Below are 25,226 nucleotides of genomic sequence, written 5' to 3' on the forward strand. Positions count from 1 at the left end.
GGTCGTTGAAGTCGCACGTGTTGTAGATCGAACTCTGGGCTGATGACGGAGTCAGGATTGCTGCCGTGGATGGCATCGGGGCTGCGTTGTGAAGTGAGGCGATGCGGTGTTCACAGGTCACAGTGCAGGAAGTGGCTCAGTGATTGCATCCTGCAGCATCGGTGAGACCAGGGCTGCGGTGTGAAGCAGGGTGGTGTGTCATGCAGTGTCTCCAGGTCACAGTGCAGGCAGCGTCGTCGTTGCTGAAGCGCTGACCTCGGCAGGCCCAAGGCAGCAGTACGGGGCAGGCTCCGTGCGGTGCCTGTTGATGCTGGAGTCTGATGCTGGCGTTGGTGGACCTGGGCTACGGTGCGGGACAGGATGGTGCTTTGTACCTCACGAGCAGTGTCCACAGGCAGGAGCATCTGTGTCAGCGCAGAGCAGCGGCGCCAATGATGGCAAGGCTGCTGTGTGAGCAAGGCAATGCGGAGTGCAGGCCCACAGGTCACGGTGCAAGCAGCAGCTCGGTGACAGCGTTTGGTGTTGGCGTCAGTGAGACCAGGGTTGTGGTGCGACGTGGGGCATGGCTCATTGTGGTGTCTGGTCACGGTGCAGGCAGCGGTGTCGTTCACGGCGTTGCAGTGATTGTTTTTCCCACTTTTTTTTTCTTTTTTCTTTTTTTCTTCTGTTTCAGTACAAAACACACAGTTCCCAGTTCTGTAGGCAGATGAAGCTGAAGTCTCTATTATTCCTGAGACTTCCAACAGGAGGCAAGCTCTACTCCAAGCCCTTGGAGAAACTTCACAAGCAGGATACACAGCAAAGTCCGGTCTTTGCCCTCTTCAGGGCAGAAGCAGCAACTGCAGGCCAACCCAGCAAAGCACACACAGCAAAGGGGCAGCTCTCCAGCTTTTCAACCCTTCTCCTTGGCAGAGGTGCCTCTTGATCCAGAAGTGATCTAAATGCCTGGGGTTTTGGGTCCCCTATTTATACCCAGTTCTGCCTTTTGAAGTAGACAAACTACAAAGGAAAGTCTCTCTTGTTGACAAGATTCTGCCTTGGCCTGGACACACACACACACACACACACACACCACACCACACCACCCAACCCACACACACACACACCGCCCCCCCCCCCCCTCTCCGTCTCTCTCAGGTGTAAGTGACCTCTCCGCTATGGCCCACCAGGATATGCAGGCTACACCCCAGCTCCCTCTGCGTCATTGTCTAGTGGAGAATGGTTAAGCAACAAAATGCCCACTTTCTAAAAGTGGCATTTTAAATCTGACAGTCTAAAACCATCTTTACAAAAGATGTATTTTTAAATTGTGATTTCAGAGACCCCAAACTCCATACTCTATCTGCTCCCGAAGGTAAACTGCACATAAGTTATTTAAAGGCAGCCCCCATGTTAACCTATGAGAGAGAGGCCTTGCAACGGTGAAAAACAAATTTGGCAGTAATTCCCTGTTAGGACATGTAAAACACATCAGTGCATGTCCCACCTTTAACATACACTGCACCCTGCCCATGGGGCTACCTAGGGCCTACCTTAGGGGTGTCTTACATGTATAAAAAAATGAAGGTCTGGGCCTGGCAAGTGGGTACACTTGCCAGGTCGAATTGGCAGTGCAAGATTGTACACACAGATACTGCAGTGGCAGGTCTGAGGCATGTTTATAGGGCTACTCATGTGGGTGGCACAATCAGTGCTGCAGGCCCACTAGTAGCATTTGATTTACAGGCTGTGGGCACCCCTAGTGCACTTTACTAGGGACTTACTAGTAAATCAGATATGCCAGTCATGGATAAACCAGTCACCAATTCAATTTACACAGAGAACATATGCACTTTAGTACTGGTTAGCAGTGGTAAAGTGCCCAGAGTCCTAAAGCCAACAGAAACTAGTCAGACAAAATAGGATGGAGGAGGCAAAATGCTTGTGGATGATCCTGCAAAATGGAACAGGTCCAATAATGACCAAATAATACATATATTTTAAGAAGCTTCATTGTGTCTCACATGGACTAAGCATTTGTTCACACACAACACATCTCCTAAAAGGTTTAGCATAAGTCCTACAATGCCACATATTACACATGTTAACCTTCTGTGTTCACGGAAATTACTATTACAAGAAAATAACCCAGGCCAAGCTCGGAGACAAATACATTTTGGTAGTTATGCTAACTGGATTTGTAGCTTATCACCCAAAAGGGTATCCAGGTGCTGAATGGTAAATTTGAATATGCCAACCAACCAATGGATGAAGAAGGTTGACTGAAAGTCCCTCTAAGTAATTTTATGTATTTTTTAGATACTTATGCAAGGGGTGTTGGGAGGGCAGCAAACTCATAGCTAACTCCAGACCAAAAAAAATGAAAGATCAGTTTGAAAATTAAAACAGAAGGGCATGTGCTGAAAAGGATGACACTGGTGAAAGACCGGCACAGGACAAATTTGAGATAGCACTGTATAGATATTTTTCATGCTGCTGCTCAGTTGCAAATTGTTACTCTACATATAATTGGTATTGTTAAACTCATGGGGGTTATAGAGTGGGAGGGCAGAGTCACACCACAGAAAACATTAAATGCTATGGATTAGTACACAGGCACTCTTGGTAACTACAGTTCTCTACAGCACATGCGCTAATGTGCTGAGCTACATTAGCAGTCATAGGATCCGGTGATCAGTTCTCGGGGCTTCTCCTGGTCACTTCACTTTTGTCCGAGGTTCCCACCGCACTTTCAGTTGATAAAGAGCTGTTAACTGCTTTTTGTAAATCTTTTCCATTACCTACTTTTTTTTTCTTCAATTGAGTGGTTTTTTAAATCAATGGAGGACATCTTAGAGTTACAATAATAGATTACTTGTCATCCATGGAACATGAGAAGATTTGTATTTCTCTTTCATGGTGCTCTCTACATAAGGTAGATGCCTGTCTTGATGATTAAAAGGTGAAAGGATAGGTGTGGTTATGCCCAAAAGGCTTCATGAAGATCTAGTTTCTTCTAACTGTAGTCTAAAAGAATTAATGTTTGCATATAGTCCAGCCCAATATGATGGTAGTGAGATGCATTTTGCATGATCAATTAGTCCTAGTGCCTTAACTTTATGGCCAACTCTTATGACCAATCTAAATGCAACACCCAGTACCTGGACAAATCATGTACCTCTGAGATATCAATTGTTGCCAAATCATACATTTAAGATCAGTTACAGGTTTCTAAAAACATTCACTCTTTATAAAGGAGTATCCAGTACCTTTATAATCTTCCTTCAGAATGTTTGTTGATATTTCACTGAATTCTTTTCGTGGGCTCTGATTTGAGGTTGTGGTCTGTTTTAGTGCATCCATGAAGGACCTGAAGTTAAAGGTATTTTCCCACTGTGGAAATCGGAATCGCATCATCTGTTTAAAGAATAGAAGAAGTCCTGTCCACTTTCTAATTGTTGACTGATTTCCTTGATGGGTGCCTCCCAGCCTTTGATGGAAAGGGAGAACAAGAGCAGGCTGTTACATTGCCTTGCTGTATACCTCTCAGCAAAAGAAAAAAGACTATTGCAATGAGTGTGGAATAAATGCTCTAACCTACAAGCTGCAAGTTCTGATTCAGTCTCCCACATTTGGCCAATACTAGAACTTCTATCTTCTTTATAGGTCAATGGTTCTGCTCAAGTCAGTGTAGCCTAAATGTTTTGTAATGTTGTACAAGATGCATTTCCCAATAAAAGGAGAAATTGACAACCTTGTTCACAGAACACAACTTTTGGCATGAGCATCACTGATGTCATGCAAAACTTTTTTTTTCATCTGTCCACTCTTGTATCTTGTTCATAACTACCCACATAATCACTCATAGAACAATCAGTCCGTGAAATGAACTGGTAGAATATAGTAGGACTGTCAGCCTTGTAGCAATTAATAGTGATAATCGAGTTAAACAATGAAAGTGCAGGTCACAGTTTGGTTAACACAAAAGCTCTAAGCAGCCAGATGAAAAGCATCAAATTTGCCTCATAAATATCCTGGGGGCACCATCCGGATTGAGAGATCTAGGTACAGAGACCTAAGTTGATAGCTGACAATACCTCATCCAGTAGAAAGAACAAGGCTACAATCTAGGTCAGCGTACAGTTATTGGAAGTAGACATCACTATGGTAACTTAGGACTATTGGTTTGTTAAAAAAAAAAAAAGTAGCACATGAAGTAGCTTTGGAATCTTTGATTTCATCTTGCCAGCATTATTCATGTTCCAGGTGAAGGCAAGCTCTCGTGAAATATTTCAACACTTCTATGTGAAAAACATCTGTTCTCATGGGTGTGGAATTTGTCAAAATATCTACTTGAATAAGGAATCAGATGGTTTAGAAACCTACTTACCAGGCAACAAAACACATGTGCCAAGCTGTAAGGTAAAAAAAATTTAAACATGCCTAAGTTGCCAACCAAGGATCAGTATGCCCACTCGGTCTGACCACCGCTTGACAACCTTGATTAATGCTTATTCAAATCAGTTTGTCTCTCCATGACTCCGTACCTGTGGTTGTGAGTAGAGTCTTGGCAGTATATCAAGGACTAGTCACTTATATTTCATAAGGCAGTGAACTCTGCAGAGCCAGTCAAAATGCCAAGGGCCTAAGTTCTCAAACATTCAGATGTGAAAGTTTCGTGTACATGCACAAGAGGAAGGTTACAAGGAGGTGTTTTTTTTTTTCTGCACTAGAATGCCCTGAGTTTGTGAAATACTCAAAAACCTACATATATATGGTATTCATCTACACTTCTCCGGCACCCTGTCTCTACCAGCCTTTGCATAGGGTGGGAGCGCCAGGCTGTCGACTGGTGGCAAACTGGCGGTGCCGACGGTCGGACCTTGACAGCTCCACCAGGGTCGGAATGTGGAGGCCAGACTGCTGCTTTGGCAGTCTTCCAACCTCCACCACGAGTCTGGCGGTCCCAGGACCGCCAGACTCGCAATAAGGCCCTAAATGATTATCTCAGAATCACAGGATGTTGAGCCTGCTCTGACCTGATTCCCCCAGCTCCAAAGTCAGCAGCTCTATCTAGAACACCACAGCCTCTCCATACTTTGTGTTCTAGCTTGCTGCACTTCAACACACTGGTAACTTCAATGGACATTTGTTCAAGAATATAAACTGCATATTAAGTGTAGGGAAAATGATAATTTAAATTTTTGTACCTCCGACTTTTTTGTTGTTGTATTTTTTTATATATATATATATATATATATATATATATATAATATATTTTTTTTGGGTAAACTTACCAGCATCCTCATTGTTCGTTTCTTGACCATGTCTACCACCACCTCAATTCAGTCACTGCATGCTCCTTCCCCTCATATCTTGTTTTATGTAGCACAAAGTCGACAGGAAGGACTTCGAGCACTTTACATGAGCGCAAGTTACATTACACAAGGGCACGTTCATTTTTACAGGCATAGGATGTTGAGCCAGTGCTAAACCTGGTGCCCCACCTCCAAAGTCAGCAGCTCTGGCCATAACGCCACAGCATCTTCATGCTTAGTGTTCCAGCCAGCACACTTTAACACGCCGGTAACTGCAAAGGGCATTTGTTCTAGAAAGTAATCTGCATATTAAGTATAGGGAAAATAACAATTTATCTAGTTTGTACGTGCATAGCTTTAATATAAATAAATAAAAAATAATCACTATGACACGGTCTGGCCAAGCGTTATCATTTTTTTTCTTCTAATTTTCAGTTGTGGAGCACAGCATATTGCACCACTGTGCAACAATAAAAATACAAAAATTGAGAAAACCAAAAGATCTTGCATAGGCACAACCTATTGGCTTTGCCAATGCATGTCTTCATATATCTAATTTTTCGATTCTATTTTTGCACTGCTGAAGGGTTTTATTTTTGTATTTTTTTTTAATTTGTTTTTTTGTTTTGTAATGTGAGCTCTGAAATGCAAGCCAGGCCTATTGGCTTTTTCAGTGTTGATTGTTCATCACGTTTTTATGCTGCTTCTCTATTTTATTTATTTTTAAATAGTGGTATGCACCATATGTGTTCTATCAAACAATTCCTTAGAAAATGCTACCATAGTTTAGCAAAATGGCCTGTAAACGTGATGTTTTCCCAAGTTGCTTTTTCTTCGAGGGGATATTTTATTTTGAAAGCAAACCTATATTGCACAATATTTGAGCCAATCTGCCTGCAGCATCCCATTTTCTAGTTGCAGATATATATATAATCTCAGCTCCAACAGATCCAAAGAGGCGCGCTCTTCTCATGTCTGTGCCCGCATGGGAAGGACCTATTCCCATCAATAATGTTCACACCAGTTTGACAATTAAGTCAAAAATGCGGCACTCACAGGAACAGGATTACAGCAGATTGTTTTTATTACATAACAGGACAGGACTATATATATATATATATATTTTAAATGCAGAAAATCATTAATCTTGTTTTTACTTATTTACATAGATTTGTGAACTTTTACAGAACATGTTGGAAGCATTATAGATGCATTTTGGAAACATAAATGGCTCGCCATTAGTTACATTTTGCAAACGTGTAAATGTCTTCCAGACTCTTACTGTGGCAATGTGTAGATTTTCAATGTAAGGCTTTATTGCTTGCGGGAGTGGGGTTTACTTGCCCATAGTACAAACAAACATGGCCATATGTTGTCCTTGACCCCAAACATGTCATGGGCATTTTCCTATAGGAATCCCGTACTGTAGGAAAATCCCCCTTTTTGTGTGGCCCTCCTGCTTTTTTCTACAGTGTTCTTAACTGTTGTGAAAACGGGTATTGTTAACCTTGGTAACATTTTCCCTATTAGTAAGAGAGGAGCCGGGAGTCACCCCTACTCACAGATTAGTGCCAGACATAAATGACATCCCTTGGCATCTACATCAGATCACTACTGGACCTGTGTAGGACAAAAGGACGACACCTACTGTTGACACCTGTGAGGAGAACCTAAAGGCGTGAACCTGCTTCCATTTATACACAGGACTAAGAAGTGAACTCCAAACATCAGTTGGCTGACCTCTTGTTAAACTACAGGGACACAAAAGCTGCAAGAAGCCCACTTTCCTAAAGGAGCCCAGCTGACCAACTTCAGCTGGACCTGCCCTGGACCCTACTCAGGGCTTCTATGAAGTGAATCCTAGCCCTCAAGTGCCGTTCCTGAGGTCCCCTTGCCTCACCTTGAAACCTGGAACTTAAAAAAGTATTCAAGGATTTTTGTCTGGTCAACCAGCAGAAGACCAGGACAATCTACCAAGTCAATCCAGTGAATGTGTGTTGCCGCTGGGCCAAAGATTCTGGGTTCTCTCATTCTGAGCTTTCCATAAAGTCACCGGCTTCACCAGGATTTTGTCTGATGGCTATCCGGCCTTGTGGAACCCATCTCTGCCACAACCCTGCTGACTTGTCTCGCTGAGGACTTTTGACTTCCATTTCTGACTAGGTAAAACATCCAATCGGGATGACCCTAGTCTATGTATCTGAGCCTGTGCTCCATCACAGTAGTCCTTAACTCGCATCTAGGTACTAGTCAAGGGAGTTCAGTTCTTTTAAGACTTTCAGAATCACATCTCTGGTTTCCTTCATTAGATTTTTTTTGTCATTTTGTTTATTAAAACATTATCTACTTTTATAAATTGGAGTAGGATTTTTATTGTGTTGTATTCAACTTTTTAACTGGCTTGGTTGAACTAAATGCTGTACACATTTTAAGTTAAGCCTGTCTGCTCTGTACCGTAGCTACTGGTAGTTGTGCCCCGTTTAAATCGCTGAAACCTTTACTGGACCAAACAAGAATATCAACATTATTGCTTGTGGCAGGCTACCATCCACCCTACATAAGAATCCACTTTCTTACACCTACCCGTAGGTCTTTAGGTGTTAATGTAATGCTCTCTTTAGGAACAGTTCCACTGGGATTCATGTCCCTTATTTTCATACTTTGTTTAAATCAAGCTTAGCATCCCTGCATTTATTAAACCAGGAATGTTTTCTATTTTGGGTGATTTTTTTTTTTTTTTTTTTTTTTTCCTCAGGGTTACAAAGAAGGTCTCAGTTGCTCAGTTTCAAATTCCAGAAGCATAGTTTCATCTGTTGGCAAATCTGAGAGAAATTGAGAAAGGCTTTGCTTTAAAAGAAATAGTTCAAAAGTTTGGATAAGCTAGGCGTAGTTGAACCTGATAAATGATAGAGAATTTCCTTTTGGCACAGAGTGTTGGTTTGGCTGGAAAGTCAAAAGTTTTCAATTAGTCTCTAAATGCAAGTTATGAATTATAACTAGATTTTATCATTCTTGTCACCCACAGTCGTTGCCGGTATGCCCCAGCTACAGTACATCACAACTGAATCTCAAACAATTGTCAGCTACAAATGTTGCCATAAATATTGCCAACAAACAAAAACCTAGTACGAATTCTTAGAAAAAAACAGTGGTTAGGTGATGTACCCTGAGCTCACATTTTCTCAAGTGCTAGAAGCTCATTAGATAAATTATCCAGTACTGTAACAGTATATGTGATAGCAAACTTGTTCCAGACTATTAACTACTCTCCCCAGCCTTCCCACTGGTGAGTTCAAGTGTGTACTAAAAAATAGATATTTATTAAGAAAGAGGGCAGTATTCCAGATATTATTAAATATAAAAATATGGACTCCTTTGATAGCCATGTCTGTGAAACTTAAACTTCAGTCATACAATATGCCACAACACATCTTTAATGGTTAATCTTCTGTGACTAATTAGCAGGTGGGGTGCTGATTATCGGCAAGGAAATCAAGGGTTATTACAGTAAAAATAAGTGTTTAGCCCTGGGATGACATATTATCCACAAGTCTGAGTCCTCCATCGAAGTAGGTATTCCATAACGATTCTAAGTAAGCAAGTTTGGAGCTTTAGAGTTGGCAAGGGAATTACCGGAGAAGGAATTGGCAAGGGAAACGCCTGAAGTCCAGTGTCATTATCTGTCATTAGAAATATGACATTAATGGGCATTAATACACAATTTGGAGGGGGTTGATTAAAAGAACCCTATTGTACAAACTGTAATTTGCAAGCAATGAGAATGACCCAGAGTGTGAGAATCTAGAATCTCCTTAGCTAGCTTGTACTTTTAACTCTGATCGTGTCACAATCACTGAAGAACCTAAATCTGGTAGAGCATTTTGCCATTATAAGATAGCTAGTTGTAGGATTTGTGATACAGAGTAAAGTTTTGATTTTGGAGATTAGATTTTCACTCTGGTCCTCTTGTAGGGTCGGCACAATATCAACATTAACACTCAGTGGTGTAGGTTGAGGGGCCAAATGCAGAATATCATTCCTCATAAATAGTTAAGGGGTGTTATCCTTTGCCCTTGATTGTAGAAAGATGGTACATTTTTTGGAGTTTGTGCAGTCTGCTTCTGAAGGTGAATTGGAGACAGGGTTGTTTTGTTTAGTTCAAGAACATACACAAACTATCGACTCCATTCGAGCTCACTTGCTCAGCTATACTAATTTAGACATTTTACTTCTACCCCATTGATTTTTGAGTGTTCATATTAAGTAAAACCCACTGATTTTGGAATTGTCAGTGTTCACATAGCACTCTTGTAACTTTGAGTCGAAGCACCAGATTAGCCTGGTTGAAAATATACCATTTGTGAACCATTATATACCAGTGGGGCTGATTTAATGCTTCTAAACAAGCAATTTATCCCCGGTAGGTCTGACATTGTTGTGGTGAAGCATGAAAACACATACATGCTCAAATACTGTGCTGCAGTGTGGTTATTGGGGCGTGGGTAATGACTGGCAAGAAAAATTGAAAATATATTGATTTCAGTGTTATAATTGTTGCATGGGGAAAAAAAAAGTATTTCAGGTGTGATCTAGTCCCTCGAACATTGCAAGTGCTCTAGTGAAGGTAGAAAGCAATTTCAAGCAGACAATAGGATGAGGTGTGAGTAATACTTATCCAGTGGAGCCAAAGCCCACTCTATGTATACAGTAAATAATTGGCAGCAGTCATCAAGCACACAACTGCTCTCCTTAGTGAGAACTAAAAACAACCCTGTTGTGTCTAATCGAATCCCACTGTATAAATGCTCCTTCAAACTTGGTTGGTGCTTGGATACAGGCCCTCCTCCCCTTCCTGCAGTAAATCAGACGGTTCACTAGAACACATAGTCAACAAAGAGCAGCTAATTACAGTATCTCATGTCAAAAGTATTTTCACAACTATAGAAAGGTCTCCTAATCGAAGAGCCCCTGCCCTCTTTTAGTCAGCTGTCATCCTAATGCAAATTGAGATTACCCTGAATACACAACCTAAGATTAATTTTGACATACTTAGTTAAATGCCATTTAAATAACCCTGTATGTTGGAACCCTATTTAGAGCCTCTCCCACCGGTGATTTTGATATTACAGAAGTATCAAAGGCGTCATAACTAAACTAAGTTCAATCAAGGAAATGCTTCCATGAGGGAACCACTTTACCTTTTTTGGTTATGAATTGTAATGTCATTCTTAATATAGATGCAAACACATTTTACAAACTTGTTATCACTGTAAATCTCAACCCAGGATTCCCTCTCAATCAGGAATTTCAAATATTTTTTCATGTGCATTTTTTATAAAGAAGTATTAATGTTCATTTCTAACCGCATATGACCAGGCCCTTTACATGTTAGTAATGTAATGCAAAACACTTTCGTTAAATAATGGACTATGTGTGTATATATATTTGTACCTTAAGTGTGTGACTTAAATATGATTACTGCGTTTACTGAGTTCTATCATTACGAGCGTAAGAATACTTTTTAATTAATCAATTTTGAAGCTCTTTACCATGTTGTCTATGCATGGTATGTGCCCCAACAGAGGCAAGTCACTGAATTACTTGCAGTAATTTCTGGGGACGTATTTGTGTGGATGCAACAAACTATAGATAGACGGTATTTCAGCTGCTTCCCTGAAGAAAGGAGCGCATGGCAAGGCCTTCCTTTATCTAGAACCCGGGGTTCACATGGCTTTTAGCAGCATGCCTCAGTGACTTCAGATCTAACCAGTCATTGCATGTGAAAAAACACATTTGGAGTCTGCTAGCAATTGAAGGTAAGCCGCTGCTTGTCATTTAGCAGGACAGTGAAACTCGAGCCTTAAAGTTGTTGTTTATCTTAATGTAAATCTATATTATAAAATCCCACTGTAAGGCTTAAAATCGCATCGTGGAAGAATTTTGATGCCTCCTTCTTGACTAGAACCCAGGGGGAGAACACAATCAGTTTGCTGACCAAACATATTAAGCAGCCACAGAGAAATATCCTCCGCTCATGCCAAATATTACATTGTTTTTCTTTATTTTTTTGTTATTCCCTAAATATTCCCTTCCGAGTGGGCCCCGGAATCTTCCCGCACGTAGAGGTTTGGCAAGTAAAGCATATATGCCATTCATAGCAAACAAATCCCAAAGTCAGTAGGCTTTGGTCCATCTTCCTTTTACATTGTTAACAAGACCTATTTTTTTAAGCAATATGTGCATATGTATTTTTGCAGTGGTTCTTAACATTTTGACTTCTGTGAACTCCCACTTAATCATTATGGAATCCGGGGGGGACCCACTGAGTCATCACTGGATGCCATGGACCCCAGCTAAAGAAATTTTGATTATTAGAACCTCAAAAGAATACACACATAGAAAAACAAGCATTCATCAAACAAACCTGCAATATGACACCAAAGCACTATTGAGCAATAAAGGCAATAAGCTTCTATTGTATTGAGGAAATGATCCAGATGTTCATTTAAATTCCAGGTTTATTGTCAGTGCTACCAGTTTCCATATAAGTCCAAACAGCAAGTACGTGTTTCATCGGATACATACATAACTTTTTCAAGGCATAACATCAGTCTTTAGAACGTCCTGAAAGTACTGGATGAGTTTGTCATGGATGCAAGAAAGTTTCAGGCATTGTAATCAGTATATGTTTAGAGGACCACTGTAAAATACCACAGTTGTAAATTCCTGTGTTTCAATATAGGACGTGTAGTGTTTAATGAAGAAAAAGGCAACCCAGTGAAATAAAAATATTTACCTATGATCGCACAGTTAGAGACCAATTTATAAGTTAAACAAATTACAGTTAGGCCAAGTAGATTATTCAGGTCTGTAGTCCTTCATGTCTGTGGCATTTTGTTTTGATTTTTCTAGGGGCCTGTAGAGCCCAATGCTGACTTGCTACTTGACAAAGCAGTTTACATAGGATATTTTTGTACATATGCAAATTAAAATACTGTTAAATAGGTTGAACAATTTGGTGTAAAACACATGGTATCCTGTAACATTAAAAAGAGGTGAAAAACGAATTACCATATATCTACAAAAATAAACGTTTACCAGAAACTGGTAAGAATTCAGTTAAGAACAACTTGGGAACTAAATCTGTTTCTTTTACAGTTAGAAATGACGTGATTTTTTTTTTTAATGTTTCATAGAACAGGGTTTTTCCCCAAATCATCTTTTTTTGGTTAGAATTTTAATAATGAAATACCTAAATTGTCAGGTTTTCGTGTATTTTAGGTTAGTTGAGTTATAGGCCTGATAGTCTCATGATTCTCAATGAAATTTACAAAAGTTGTGTTTTTCTTCTGTTAGTGAATATAAAATGACGTGCAGATAAAAACAAAACCTGACCGAAGACTGATTTTTCTAGACAGTTTTTTTTTTTTTTTGCATCTAAAGCAAGTGTGTGTGTGTATGTATGTATGTGTATGTATATATAGAATATATATATACACTCCATTTTTTTCTTTTTTTCTTCTTCAAATATGCGCCCATTCTGGATAGCTGTCTCCCAATGTGTTTTATTGCCACAGAATCTCCAGCTCAGGGATGCGTTTCGGCCCTACAGCCTTGATTCCGGGTCAGTCATAGCAGTGAAAGAAGCAATGAACTGACATAATTTTACATGTATTTTACAAATTTCTAACCACAAGTCCAAGTGGGCATGTTGATCAAATGAAAACCATTCTGTTCCAATGCTATGTCAGAAAGAAATATATCCACCTTCCTCCATTGATGATATTTAGCCCAAGTGGGTAATTTGAACTTAAAAGGCAATATTTCCATAATATTGTGTCTGACAAAAGTAAAGCAATAATATATTTGTCTTTAACTACACTCAGAATTACATAATTCATTATTCACTTTAGTGAGTACAGAAAACCATTGAATATGCTCTCACTCCAAATAAAGTAAGACACAAGGCAGAAGTGGGTTAATATAGGAAACAGTCCTATAGTAGGCCTCACCCAATCTCCCGACCAGAACTGAGGTGAAAATATGTAATTATATAATAAAATTAAACACGTCACCCAAAATACATGGATAGGAAGAGTAGGGTAGGGGGCCACTCCTGGACCACACCCCTCATGACCCAGAAAGTTCCTTCCTCTCCTGCCTGTAAAAAAAAAAAATAAAAAAAAAAGGGGGGGGGGGGAAGGGAGTGTACGTTAAAACCTATAATCTACTTGATGTGCACTCAAACCTAAAGGATACCACACATCCACCTATCAATATAAGAAGTCTATACTTTGCATATCTAGAAAACATTAGAATTCCATACTTTGATATCTCACCAGTAACAGCAACATCACCCAAAATGTACAGAGTTATTCATCTGAATTGAGTACGCAAGGGACTTTGGTGTTCAGGTCTGCGATCAAACAGAACTCCCTTCCACACAGTTTGAGAACTCTGTCACAACCCAAGGAGTCAACCTCAGTTTGCTCTATACCACAAAATTTCAAAAGTGCGGTCACTGTAAGGAAATTGCCCAAAATGCTAGGCCACACGTAGTTGCTATCTTGGTTGGCTATTGTGGTAATGTGCTCCAACACCCTTTTGCACATAGGATAAATTATACTGCCTGCATATCTAAGACTACAAAGACAGTGCAGGACATAGACCACATAGTTTGTACCACACGTGATAAACTGTTTTATCTTCCTTGGTCTAGTGGTAAACAGTAGCTCATGGCATTTCATACTCTGAGTTTGCACAGGCTTTACACTTACCACATGTATAAAAGCCTGTCAAATTGTGGGCCAAGTCCACATTCCTGATTGTAACATCATTGTGTACGTACTTCTTCTGTAAGTAATGGCTGGTCTATCACTGACCATGTGCCCGATACAATTATCATGTGACAGACGTGTGTGTGTGTGTGTGTGTGTGTGTGTGTGTATATCTATATTCTATTCTTGATGCACTTGAATGTTTTATCTCTTATCTTTTTCTTATTACTTGCAGGGGAGTCGCGATAACATGAGCATTGTACTAGTTTGTTTCTCAAATGCCCCCAAGGTGTTAGACGAAGCAGTAAAAAAAGATGCAGAATTAGATAAACATCTGGAAGCAAGAGTTGAAGGTAAGCTTTCTGTGTAATTGTTTGCAACAGCTTGTGTAATAAATGTGTGTGTGTTTGTGTGTAGAGAAATATATTTGTCGTTTTATTGTCAGAGGAACTTATGGTTGGTTTTTGTTATAACACCTTAATAAAAAAAAAAAATATATATATATTTTAGAAACATAAGATAGATTTGTCGTTACAACTTAAAACTAAAGACCTTCAAAATTGCCCAGTAATGGTTGGGCCCACAAACCTGCCTGTCTTGTAAATCAGAATTTGCACACAGATAACATTTTCAGTTTTTAAGTAATATTAATATAGGACATTGGGTTTTGGCGGAGGGGGGTGGGGGGGTGAAACCTTTCCCAAGCAGCAACAATTCCTGTCAGGGTTATGTCAGAAGCAAACCTCAAATTAACCTGTGCGTAACCGTTTGGTAGCTTGGCACAGAGCAGTCCGGGTTAACTAGGGCGCAAACTGTAAAGTATTTATGCATCACTTTGAGCAGTAATAAGCAAAAAACACAACACGAAAAACCCACACCAATTTAGAAAAGTAGAGTAAAAGTTAATACTTTGGATTTTTATTGCTTTGTTTAAAAAAAAAAAAAATAATCAATGGAACCGGAGATAAGAAGTTGTAAAGATTTAAGTAAAAATTGTGCCTAGAAGCACAAAGCATCAACTGTGGTCATCTGGTCTCACTGGAATAAAGTTACAGGTTTAGGCCAACCGCGATTGAGTGCGAGCCGGATGCAGGGATTAAGTTAGGCCTGCTGAACAAAGTACCTCTGATCCTGGTGGCAGAACGTTGCGAGATCGATGCAAAGTCCTACATCTAGGATGCGTCCTGCGGCGATTCTGGGGAGCTGTTGGCCTGCTATGAGAGGTCCTGCATCAAGGATGTGCTGCCCAGCAGTTGTTCCAAGGCGTTGTGGGCTGTGATGCATTTGTGCTGCGTATGTTCTGCCTGGATTGCAGCCTGGCTGGCAGAGCACCTTCAGGCCCTCTTCCAAGGGTCTGGGACTGAGGTGGCACTAAGGGAGGGCAGTGGGGTGCGGGAGGAGTGCAAGACTCTCAACAGAGAGAGCCTAGGTGTTGGGTTTAAGGTGATTTTGAGCCTTTTCACTTCTGAGGCTCTAATCAGGAGGCCAGAGAACTGGTCTTGGAAGTCACACTGGTGGTCCTGGGTCCAAGATGCATGTCCGGTCCCTTTCACTCAGGCTGCAGAGTAGCAGTCCCTCTTGCGGAGCAGCACACCAGTCCTAGGTCTTCCACGGTCCAGAGGTGTACTGAAGAGTTGGGTCTGAGAGTCCAGTATAAGAGCAGGTTCTTGAGGTTTCCACCTCAGGTGTTTGGAATTTCCTGCCTCCCTTCCCTAGCCCAAGTTAGTCTAGGGACACACAAGACTATTGTCCGAACCCTTTGGGAGTGTACTGGGCAGAACCTTCGTGATGTGCAAGTGTTGTAATAGACACCACCCTTCCCATCAAGTCGGGGATGTCCCATCCTGCCAACACCTATTCTCCCTTATCTCACAATCTGGGAGCAATACACTCGTCCCAGGATGCTTATTTCTGATCCAAAGAGGACCTTCCCTGTCAGTTTGGGCTGGACTGTTCCCACGGGGAGCAGGGTTCAGACTGATTTGCATATGGCCGGGTCCAAACTGGGGTGGCATGGTGAGCAAAAGATTGATGGATTCATCCTAGATCTGTGACTGGGGGTGAATGTTTGGAAAGTTTCAGCACTTCATCAGTCATCTTGTTTTGTAACAATACACAAAGACCAACTGCCAGCTGCACTTACTCATGTGACACAGGATGCAGACACCAAATGGCTAGGACATCAAAATACCAACTTTCTTTAAAGAAGGTTTTAAATTAGAATTCTTAAGGTACCAAACCTGACTTTCCTACCTGCTCCTAATTGAAAGTTAGAACTTATTAAATGTAATAAGGTAACCCAGTGTTATCCCATCGAAGTAGGCCTTGTAGTTGTGAAAAACAAATTTAAGAGTTTTTTACTACCAGGACATGTAAAACTTAACAGTACTTGTCCAAACTTTTAACTACGCAGCACCTGCCTTGTGGGTTGTTCAGAGCCTACCCTATGGCTGACTTGCCTGTATTAAAAGGGGAAGGATTAGGCCTGGCAAAACAAAGCTTTTTCCCAGTTGGCAGTTTAAAACAGCACACATACTGCAATGATATGTTTGAGACGGGTTTGGAAAAGGATAATTAAGTGGGTGCCACAATTATTGCTGCAGGCCCACAAGTACCATTTAATTTACAGGCCCTTAGGTACAAGTAATACCCCTTTCCTAGGGACTTAAAAGTAAAAAATAAAAAAAATAAATTTTTTTTAAAAAGTGGCTATTGAGTAGAGGGTAATCTCTCCATGTTTAAAGGAGAAGCCCACAAGCACTTTTACGCTGGTTAGCCATAGTAAGATGTGCAGAGGGTGAAGGCAAAAAGTTTAAGGATGAGCCTGCAGAAAGGGCTAGTCCAGCAGTTAACATGTTACCAAGAGGGCGAACCATAATTTCACTTTAACAAATTTGTGAGTTTTCCAATGTCAATTAAAAAAAAAAGAAAGAAAGAAAAAAAAAAAAAATGCACCCCTCTGGATAGTATTGCTGGGTTGGCTGCAGTGCCTGGCTTCTGCCAAGGAATTGCACCCAACTCTCTGAACAGTCCATCCCGCTAGCCCTGGACTTCAGGCAAGCACAACCTGGGTGGGTTTGACCATGTAGGGTGTGCTAGGGTTTACTGTATGCCCTTGCCTGTGGCCAGTGATCCATAAGCCACCCTCCCTTTGCATGCCAAACCTTAACTGAGAATTCCACATTTGGTGCAGATCCATCCACAAAGTTAGTCATAGGCAAATACAAAAATTACTTTACTGTTTAGTGTGTGTCTGAAACTTGGATATATAGTGGCAACAAAAACTGTTTAAGACCCACAAATCTGAGGCGTGAAGGATGCACTCTGGGACACCCCTAATGCATAACTGGGGTTTGGCATACAATCTTTCCCTGCTGCCTAAGACCACTGGTTGTTTACAGAGATTATCTACCTGTTGCCGGTTGGGTGCAGGGTCTGGCCACTGCCAGATCCCTGTAGTCAGCCCGCCCTTGCTGTGCACATCCGTGTGCAGCATGGTTGTCTGTCCAAGGTGTTAGGTATTGTGCCTGATCAGTAATATGTACGTCATTCCCAAAAAAAAGTGTGAAATCCACTGAAAAAAACACAGTTGAAATGGAGTTGTTTGTGGCTCACACACATGAAACCACTGAAATGTCTTTTATGGTTTCTAACGCATGCTACACACCACAGCAGCATTGCCCGCCATGCTCTTAACACCATATGCGAACACAATGAAAACAACAAAAAAATGGACATCTCGAGAGAAACAAAGTGGACTCCACCAGTTAGGACATCTGTTGTGTGCGTTTCAAATCACAACTGGGTCATTTCAGTGGCTTTATGCATTCGTGCAAGAGCCCTAACTCATTTTCTAGCTTTTTTTTTCCGTTACTATATATAGTGGCGGTCACCATTAGGTAGTTACAGTTGGGACGATGTTTCCATAGAAAAAGTGTTTTTGGCGTGCCAATATCTTTTGTGCTGTTTGACGAATCTAAACAAAATTTTCAAAACAAGAGTTGCAGTGCTTCTTGTTGCGCACAGAAAGTTTTGGGGTGGTCCGTGATGTGTGTTGGGGGGGGGAGGACAAATTGGGGGGTGAAAATTTGTGTTTGCCATATTAATTCCCATAGGTCCTCAGGGATGTGAAATTCATATTGCCCGATGCCTGGGACATAATATTTGGGGTCAAGGGCAACAAGTTTTCATGTTGATTTTGTCTTTGGGATAAGTAGGTCCAACCTTCTGCAGCACAAACTCTTTGGCTGCCAGTTTAAAGAGAAGGGAACTGCCTGCAATTGAGGTAATATTTGTGTCCATATGTTAATACTGTTCAAACTTGTATTTATGGTTCATTAATGAAAAGCCTTAATTAATCGGGTGAGGTCTGTAAATAAACGTTTTAAGGTCACACTGCTCTACTGACAGTGGTGCCATTTAAAAAAAAAAAAAAAAATAGACATTTGAAAAGTTTAACAATATGAAGCTAAGTATAATGCTCCCAGAATGCTCTGATTAGATGCAAATGTTTGCAGAAACCTGTAAGCAAGAGTGATGATTCTTTGCTTTCAAAATAAAATGTTCAGAAAAAATGTAAGTAGGAAAAAATAACCGTTTTGCTACTATGAAATTTAGGTGCTATTTCTTTGAAGCGTCATTTAGTAAAATGTGTTGATGGATGCTGGTATTTCCCAAAAATATTCCTAATGAGAAATCAGTGTAGTTATTTTCAACACGATTATGGGAAGCTTGAAAATAAGTACTGGCAAAGCCAACCAATCTGACGTTTTTTGTGAGTCTTTTTTGGTTTTCTCAATGCGCATCTTGTTTTGACAAGGCTTTGGAGGGAGCCTCCATATTCTTTGCAGGAGAGACCCTGTAGGAAGTTGGCTCTGTATGCACTATTTCAAAGTAAGGAATAGTATGCACAGAGTCCAAGGGTTCCCCTTAGAGGTAAGATAGTGGCAAAAAGCGATAATACTAATGCTCTATTTTGTGGTAGTGTGGTCGAGCAGTAGGCTTATCAGAGGAGTAGTGTTAAGCATTTGTTGTACATACACAGGCAATAAATGAGGAGCACACACTCAGACAATTCCAGGCCAATAGGTTTTTGTTTAGAAAAATATCTTCTTTATTTTAAGAACCACAGGTTCAAATTTTACATGTAATACTTGAAATGAAAGGTATTGCAGGTAGGTACTTTAGGAACTTTGAATAATCAAAATAGCATTCACAGTTTTCAAATAAATCACATATAGCTATTTTGAAACTAGACACGTAGTGCAATTTCAACAGTTCCTGGGGGGAGTAAGAGTTAGTTAGTTTTTGCAGGTAAATAAATCACCTACGGGGTTCAAGTTTGGGTCCAAAGTAGCCCACCGTTGGGGGTTCAGAGGAACCCCAAAGTTACCACACCAGCAGCTCAGGGCCGGTCGGGTGCAGAGGTCAAAGTGGTGCCCAAAACGTATAGGCTTCAATGGAGAAGGGGGTGCCCCAGTTCCAGTCTGCCAGCAGGTAAGTACCCGTGTCTGCAGACCGGGGGGGGGGGGTTTGTAGGGCACCGGGGGGGGACACAAGTCAGCACAGAAAGTACACCCTCAGCAGCACGGGGGCGGCCGGGTGCAGTGTGCAAACACGCGTCGGGTTTTCAATAGGAATCAATGGGAGACCAAGGGCTCTCTTCAGCGATGCAGGCAAGGGGGGGGCTCCTCGGGGTAGCCACCACCTGGGCAAGGGAAAGGGCCTCCTGGGGGTCACTCCTGCACTGGAGTTCGGATCCTTCAGGTCCTGGGGGCTGCGGGTGCAGAGTCTTTACCAGGCGTCGGGATCTGAGGAGCAGGCAGTCGCGGTCAGGGGGAGCCTCGGGATTCCTTCTGCAGGCGTCGCTGTGTGGGCTTGGGGGGGGGCAACTCTGGCTACTCACGGTCTCGCAGTCGCCGGGGAGTCCTCCCTGAAGTGATTTTTCTCCACAAGTCGAGCCGGGGGCGTCGGGTGCAGAGTAGCAAGTCTCACGCTTCCGGCGGGAAACGCAAGTTGTTTTAAAGTTGCTCCTTCGTTACAAAGTTGCAGTCTTGGGTTGACCGGGCCGCTGTCCTCGGGAGTTTCTTGGTACTTCTAGAGCAGGGCAGTCCTCTGAGGATTCAGAGGTCGCTGGTCCCTGAGGAAAGCGTCGCTGGAGCAGTGTCTTTAGAAGTGGGGAGACAGGCCGGTAGAGCTGGGGCCATAGCAGTTGGTGTCTCTGTCTTCTCTGCAGGGTTTTTCAGCTTTGCAGTCCTCGTCTTCTTAGGATGCAGGAATCTGAGTTCCTAGGTTCTGGGGAGCCCCTAAATACAGAATTTAGGGGTGTGTTTAGGTCTGGGAGGGCAGTAGCCAATGGCTACTAGCCCTGAGGGTGGCTACACCCTCTTTGTGCCTCCTCCCAAGGGGGGGGTGGGGGGGTTACATTCCTAACCCTATTGGGGGAATCCTCCATCTGCAAGATGGAGGATTTCTAAAAGTCAGAGTCACCACAGCTCAGGTTGCCTTAGGGGCTGTCCTGACTGGCCAGTGTCTCCTCCTTGTTTTTCTCATTATCTCCTCTGGCCTTGCCGCCAAAAGTGGGGCCGTGGCCGGAGGGGGCGGGCAACTCCTCTAGCTGGAATTCCCTGAGGTGCTGTAACAAAGGGGGTGGGCCTTTGAGGCTCACCGCCAGGTGTTACAGTTCCTGCAAGGGGGAGGTGATAAGAATCTCCACCCAGTACAGGCTTTGTTACTAGCCACAGATTGACAAAGGCACTCTCCCCATGTGGCCAGCAACATGTCTAGAGTGTGGCAGGCTGCTAAAACCAGTCAGCCTACACGGGTAGTTGGTTAAGGTTTCAGGGGGCACCTCTAAGGTGCCCTCTGGGGTGTATGTTACAATAAAATGTACACTGGCATCAGTGTGCATTTATTGTGCTGAGAAGTTTGATACCAAACTTCCCAGTTTTGAGTGTAGCCATTATGGTGCTGTGGAGTTCGTGTTTGACAGACTCCCAGACCATATACTCTTATGGCTACCCTGCACTTACAATGTCTAAGGCTTTGCTTAGACACTGTAGGGGCACAGTGCTCATGCACTGGTTCCCTCACCTATGGTAAAGTGCACCCTGCCTTAGGGCTGTAAGGCCTGCTAGAGGGGTGACTTATCTATTCTGCATAGGCAGTGTGAGGTTGGCATGGCACCCTGAGGGGAGTGCCGTGTCGACTTACTCGTTTTGTCCTCACCAGCACACACAAGCTGGCAAGCAGTGTGCCTGTGCTGAGTGAGGGGTCCCCAGGGTGGCATAAGATATGCTGCAGCCCTTAGAGACCTCCCCTGGCATCAGGGCCCTTGGTACCAGGGGTACCAGTTACAAGGGACTTACCTGGATGCCAGGGTGTGCCAATTGTGAAGACAAAAGTACAGGTTAGGGAAAGAACACTGGTGCTGGGGCCTGGTTAGCAGGCCTCAGCACACTTTCAAATCAAAACTTAGCATCAGCAAAGGCAAAAAGTCAGGGGGTAACCATGCCAAGGAGGCATTTCCTTACAGACCCCTCTATTTTCGTTACGCCACAGTAGTTTCTGGCACAGAACAAAACTACTTTGTTTGCCAATATGCTTCTTGTAGAAGAGCAGAATGTGATATCTCACAGTAAAGCCATCCGATACAGAAATAGAAGTTTAATTAAAAAAAAAAAAAATTCTTTGTTAACGCCAGACCTAATTAGGGACCCATGTCTTAAAGAAAGTCACTAAAGTGCACCCATGATATGTATTTGAATTAATGGCTTTCATGAATTCACAAGAACTTACAGAAGTAGACCAGGAGATCATACTTCTAGAAAATATTTGTGAACTGTATTTTAGTACGAGCAAATATGCATGTGTAGATTTGCTCATGTGAAAATCTATTGAGGGTTTACAAGTTCACTTTCCCTTCAACCACTTTTTTCCCAAACCTGGAAGAACCTCTACTTCTGCCATTGTCAGGAATACATTTTCATCCTTTCTCATTATGGGAAAATATTAGAGAAGGACTGTTGAAAATCCTTGAATTATGCAAGTTAGTAGGTTTGCAGACTCAAAGGCATTCCAGTCCTGGAACTATTGCTTACTGCTTCCTCCAGTCCCAGTAGGTAGATCTGCGGAAAGGTGGTAAAATATGAAAATTGCTATAGTAGGGATTGAAATTGTAAGTATTCAAGCCCTACTGTAGTAGTAGCCCTGGCATAATTGGAGAGGCTATTATCAGAGCTCTTACATAATGAGATTGCTGCCATAATTTGTCGCCGAACTACATGGCACCAAATGGACAAGTAGACTTTTTTTTTTTTCCCGTTTTTTGTTTTACAGGACAAGTAGATTTAAGAAGCCACCTGTCCCATGGACAAGTAGATATTTTATTAAATTCCACACCCCTGGTCCTTCAGAGACGACTACAGCCCGAATCGCTAGATGAAATTACACCAAATTTGGCAGAAAGCTAGCTTTCGGTACGCAGATTGTGCTTTCACTTATTTGGTATAAATCTGTTCAGTAGTTTTTGAGAAACTTAGGGAAATCTACATTTTTATATCTCTGCTGTGAGTTTGCGTTTATTTTGCAGAAATTCGCACATTTTCATAAATGCACATGCAAAAAGAAGTGCTATAAATGGCTGACCGCAACCTGACTGGAAAGTTGCAGTTGCCATTTTATTTCACAGGACAAGGACCCCAGGGGTGAAAATCCTAATTGAAAGTGGCATAAGGGGTCAGGGTGAAGGTACCCTGACTCCACGGGTGTTGTATAGGTGTGTTTTAGAAGCCAATTATATGCTTCAAATTTTGCGTCACCATGCACGATATTCACGAAAGTTCATGAATTATTTGCAGAATATTCACGAATGTGAAAAAATTTGAAAGAAAAAACTCATACACTAATTCATTCACTCGTACATGCACTCAAAGACTCGAGCACCCACTCACAAATCCACTGAGAGAGACACACCCTGTGGCCAAGTGCATGGCGTGTACAAAACCATAGAAATATAGCAGTTCTAATTAGAGTTCTTTCAAGTAACTATAACTCGCGCACTAAGGTAACTAACTCTGGCCTTCACAGCATTGATAGTAAAGTCCACTTTGCACAACTACTTGTATGGCTTATGCCTTGCAGTTTTATTTGATGGGAACTAATTTAAAGAAAGTCTATAATCGTAACAGCAGCACTAGGAGGTAAATGCCTACAGTGACATAGAATCCCACTGACTGAGCCTTGTGAGTCTAGTCGTGTTTTATTTTTTCTTTAAATTAATTCAGAATGGATTCTGTGGCCTGTTATTTTCTCAAGTCACTTTACTGTGTTAACATGGAATTTGACCTGTTTACTGTTGTAATCGGGGTGGCTCCTCCGTTTGGTCGGAGGAGCATCACCCTCACCCCCGCCAGCAGCAGCTGCCAAACTTCTATAGTACAATGATAATCAACAGTTTATTATCGTTGCCTTGCAGAAGGGGTGAGGCCACAGGCCATGACGAGCACACTCAGTATGCATGTATGTTTGGGCGGCTGTCTCAGGCTGGCCAAACATACATGCACACTAAGGTCTGTTGGAGAAAGCAGGCACACTCATCCAGTCTGCCTAGGAGCGCCCTGGCTGGGCGCCCTGACCAATCCAAATGCTGCTGTTATGCTGCGTGACAGCAGCGTTCAGATTGGGCACAGGGCAGGCTTGGGAGCCTGTCCCTGCCCCAAAGAAAAGGGGAGCTGTGCAGTGGTGGTGGCAGCGGAGGCACATTCAGTAAGGGTTTTTTTTTTTTTTCCCCCCATTCTTTTTTTCACCACCTGCCCCGCCACGTGCCGTGAGCGGCTACTGATTGTAATGTATAAATGTTTGATAGTACACTTGCCCCAAATAGCTGTCACATTTAGTTTCAGTGGAATGGCATGAATATTTTATTTATGCTGCACACACACAGCTGTGTCTGTGTTTGAATAGGTACCTATTTTATTTGGTTATATATGTTGAATATAGCCCAGGCGGACAGCTAATCACTTTACATAGTAAAGGAGAATATATGTCAAAGCTTCCTATGGAGAATCTTCTCCTCTAACCAGCTGTTTGTTTGTTTGGTCTGTTGAGGGATAGTTTGTTCTTAAAGTTGTTGAATTCTTAAATACCACTGCTTAAAACATGCACCGTTTTGTGGAATCTTATACTGTGATGGGGTTGCCTTGTAAGAAATAACTGGTTGCACATGGTAAGATTTCTGAAATGTTAAATTAGTTTGCATGATGATAGGCACTTCTTAAGAGCTAAGCATATTAGGGAATAAAATAATTCAACACAATCTGAGCTGTGCTCTTTTTAACAGTATTGCAAGTAGTAGATATAAACATTAGTTGCTTTTTTAGTACATTTTAATTAATCTTCTTTTCATCTATATAGAAATTATGGAAGGCGCTAGTGAAGAAGGCATGCCAGATCTTGCTCATGTAATGCGCATTTTATCTGCAGAAAATATCTCAAATTTACCACCTGGTGGAGGCCTAGCTGGCAAGTAAGTGAATAATTTATTAATTCCTTTAATTATTTGACTTTCTTTTTTTATTCAGAACTATTTGGTCTCAATAAATCTTTCAGATAACTATTAGTCAAGTATTTGCATTTTCAGTGACTAAGAATCATGACTGAGCTGTCGCTGTGCTCTTTGTGGTGTTAGCATCGTCCTACCATACACTAAGTAAGCATGGGAATGCAGCTTGGTGCCCACTGGGCACAATACCTCAAAATGTACTGAGTATTGTCAATATATGACTATAAAAAGTAAATTCCCCTTTTCTCATTTAGGTTTAAATCTGTCATGCTTGCTGAACTAAAGCCATGATGCACTGCTGCCTCTTACAAAATTAGGTCAAGCAGCCTGCACCTGCACATGTCTGAATTCTATGAACTTATTAGATCTTCTTGTTTGCCAGTAGTATAGTATCTAAAGTGACATGTTATTAACTCCACAACTAACCGTGCGGTAGCAGAAGAGTAAATACTGTTTTACAATGCAAAACACACCCAGGTATTGTCAGACATTTCATGTGTTTTTTTTTTTTTTTTTTTTTTAATACCAAGTGCTGCAGTGGCTTGGCTGCTGAAATAAGTCTTGCTATACTTTAAAAAGAAACTTCCCTAG

The 25,226-nt window shown here is 41.8% G+C and overlaps 1 protein-coding gene across 2 annotated transcripts in view; it reads left to right on the top strand.

The window, feature by feature from the left end:
• Positions 1-25,226, top strand: part of PPM1B (protein phosphatase, Mg2+/Mn2+ dependent 1B) — a 143,118-nt gene that overhangs the window by 32,788 nt on the left and 85,104 nt on the right. For both annotated transcript variants that reach the window (XM_069234001.1, XM_069234000.1), the window contains exons 3-4: positions 14,310-14,427; positions 24,488-24,599. In XM_069234001.1, the coding sequence (XP_069090102.1) occupies positions 14,310-14,427; positions 24,488-24,599 (230 nt within the window). The remainder of the gene's footprint in view (positions 1-14,309; positions 14,428-24,487; positions 24,600-25,226) is intronic.

The sequence above is a fragment of the Pleurodeles waltl genome, chromosome 5 (genome assembly GCF_031143425.1).
Source record: "Pleurodeles waltl isolate 20211129_DDA chromosome 5, aPleWal1.hap1.20221129, whole genome shotgun sequence".
NCBI classification, from domain to species: Eukaryota; Metazoa; Chordata; class Amphibia; order Caudata; family Salamandridae; genus Pleurodeles; species Pleurodeles waltl.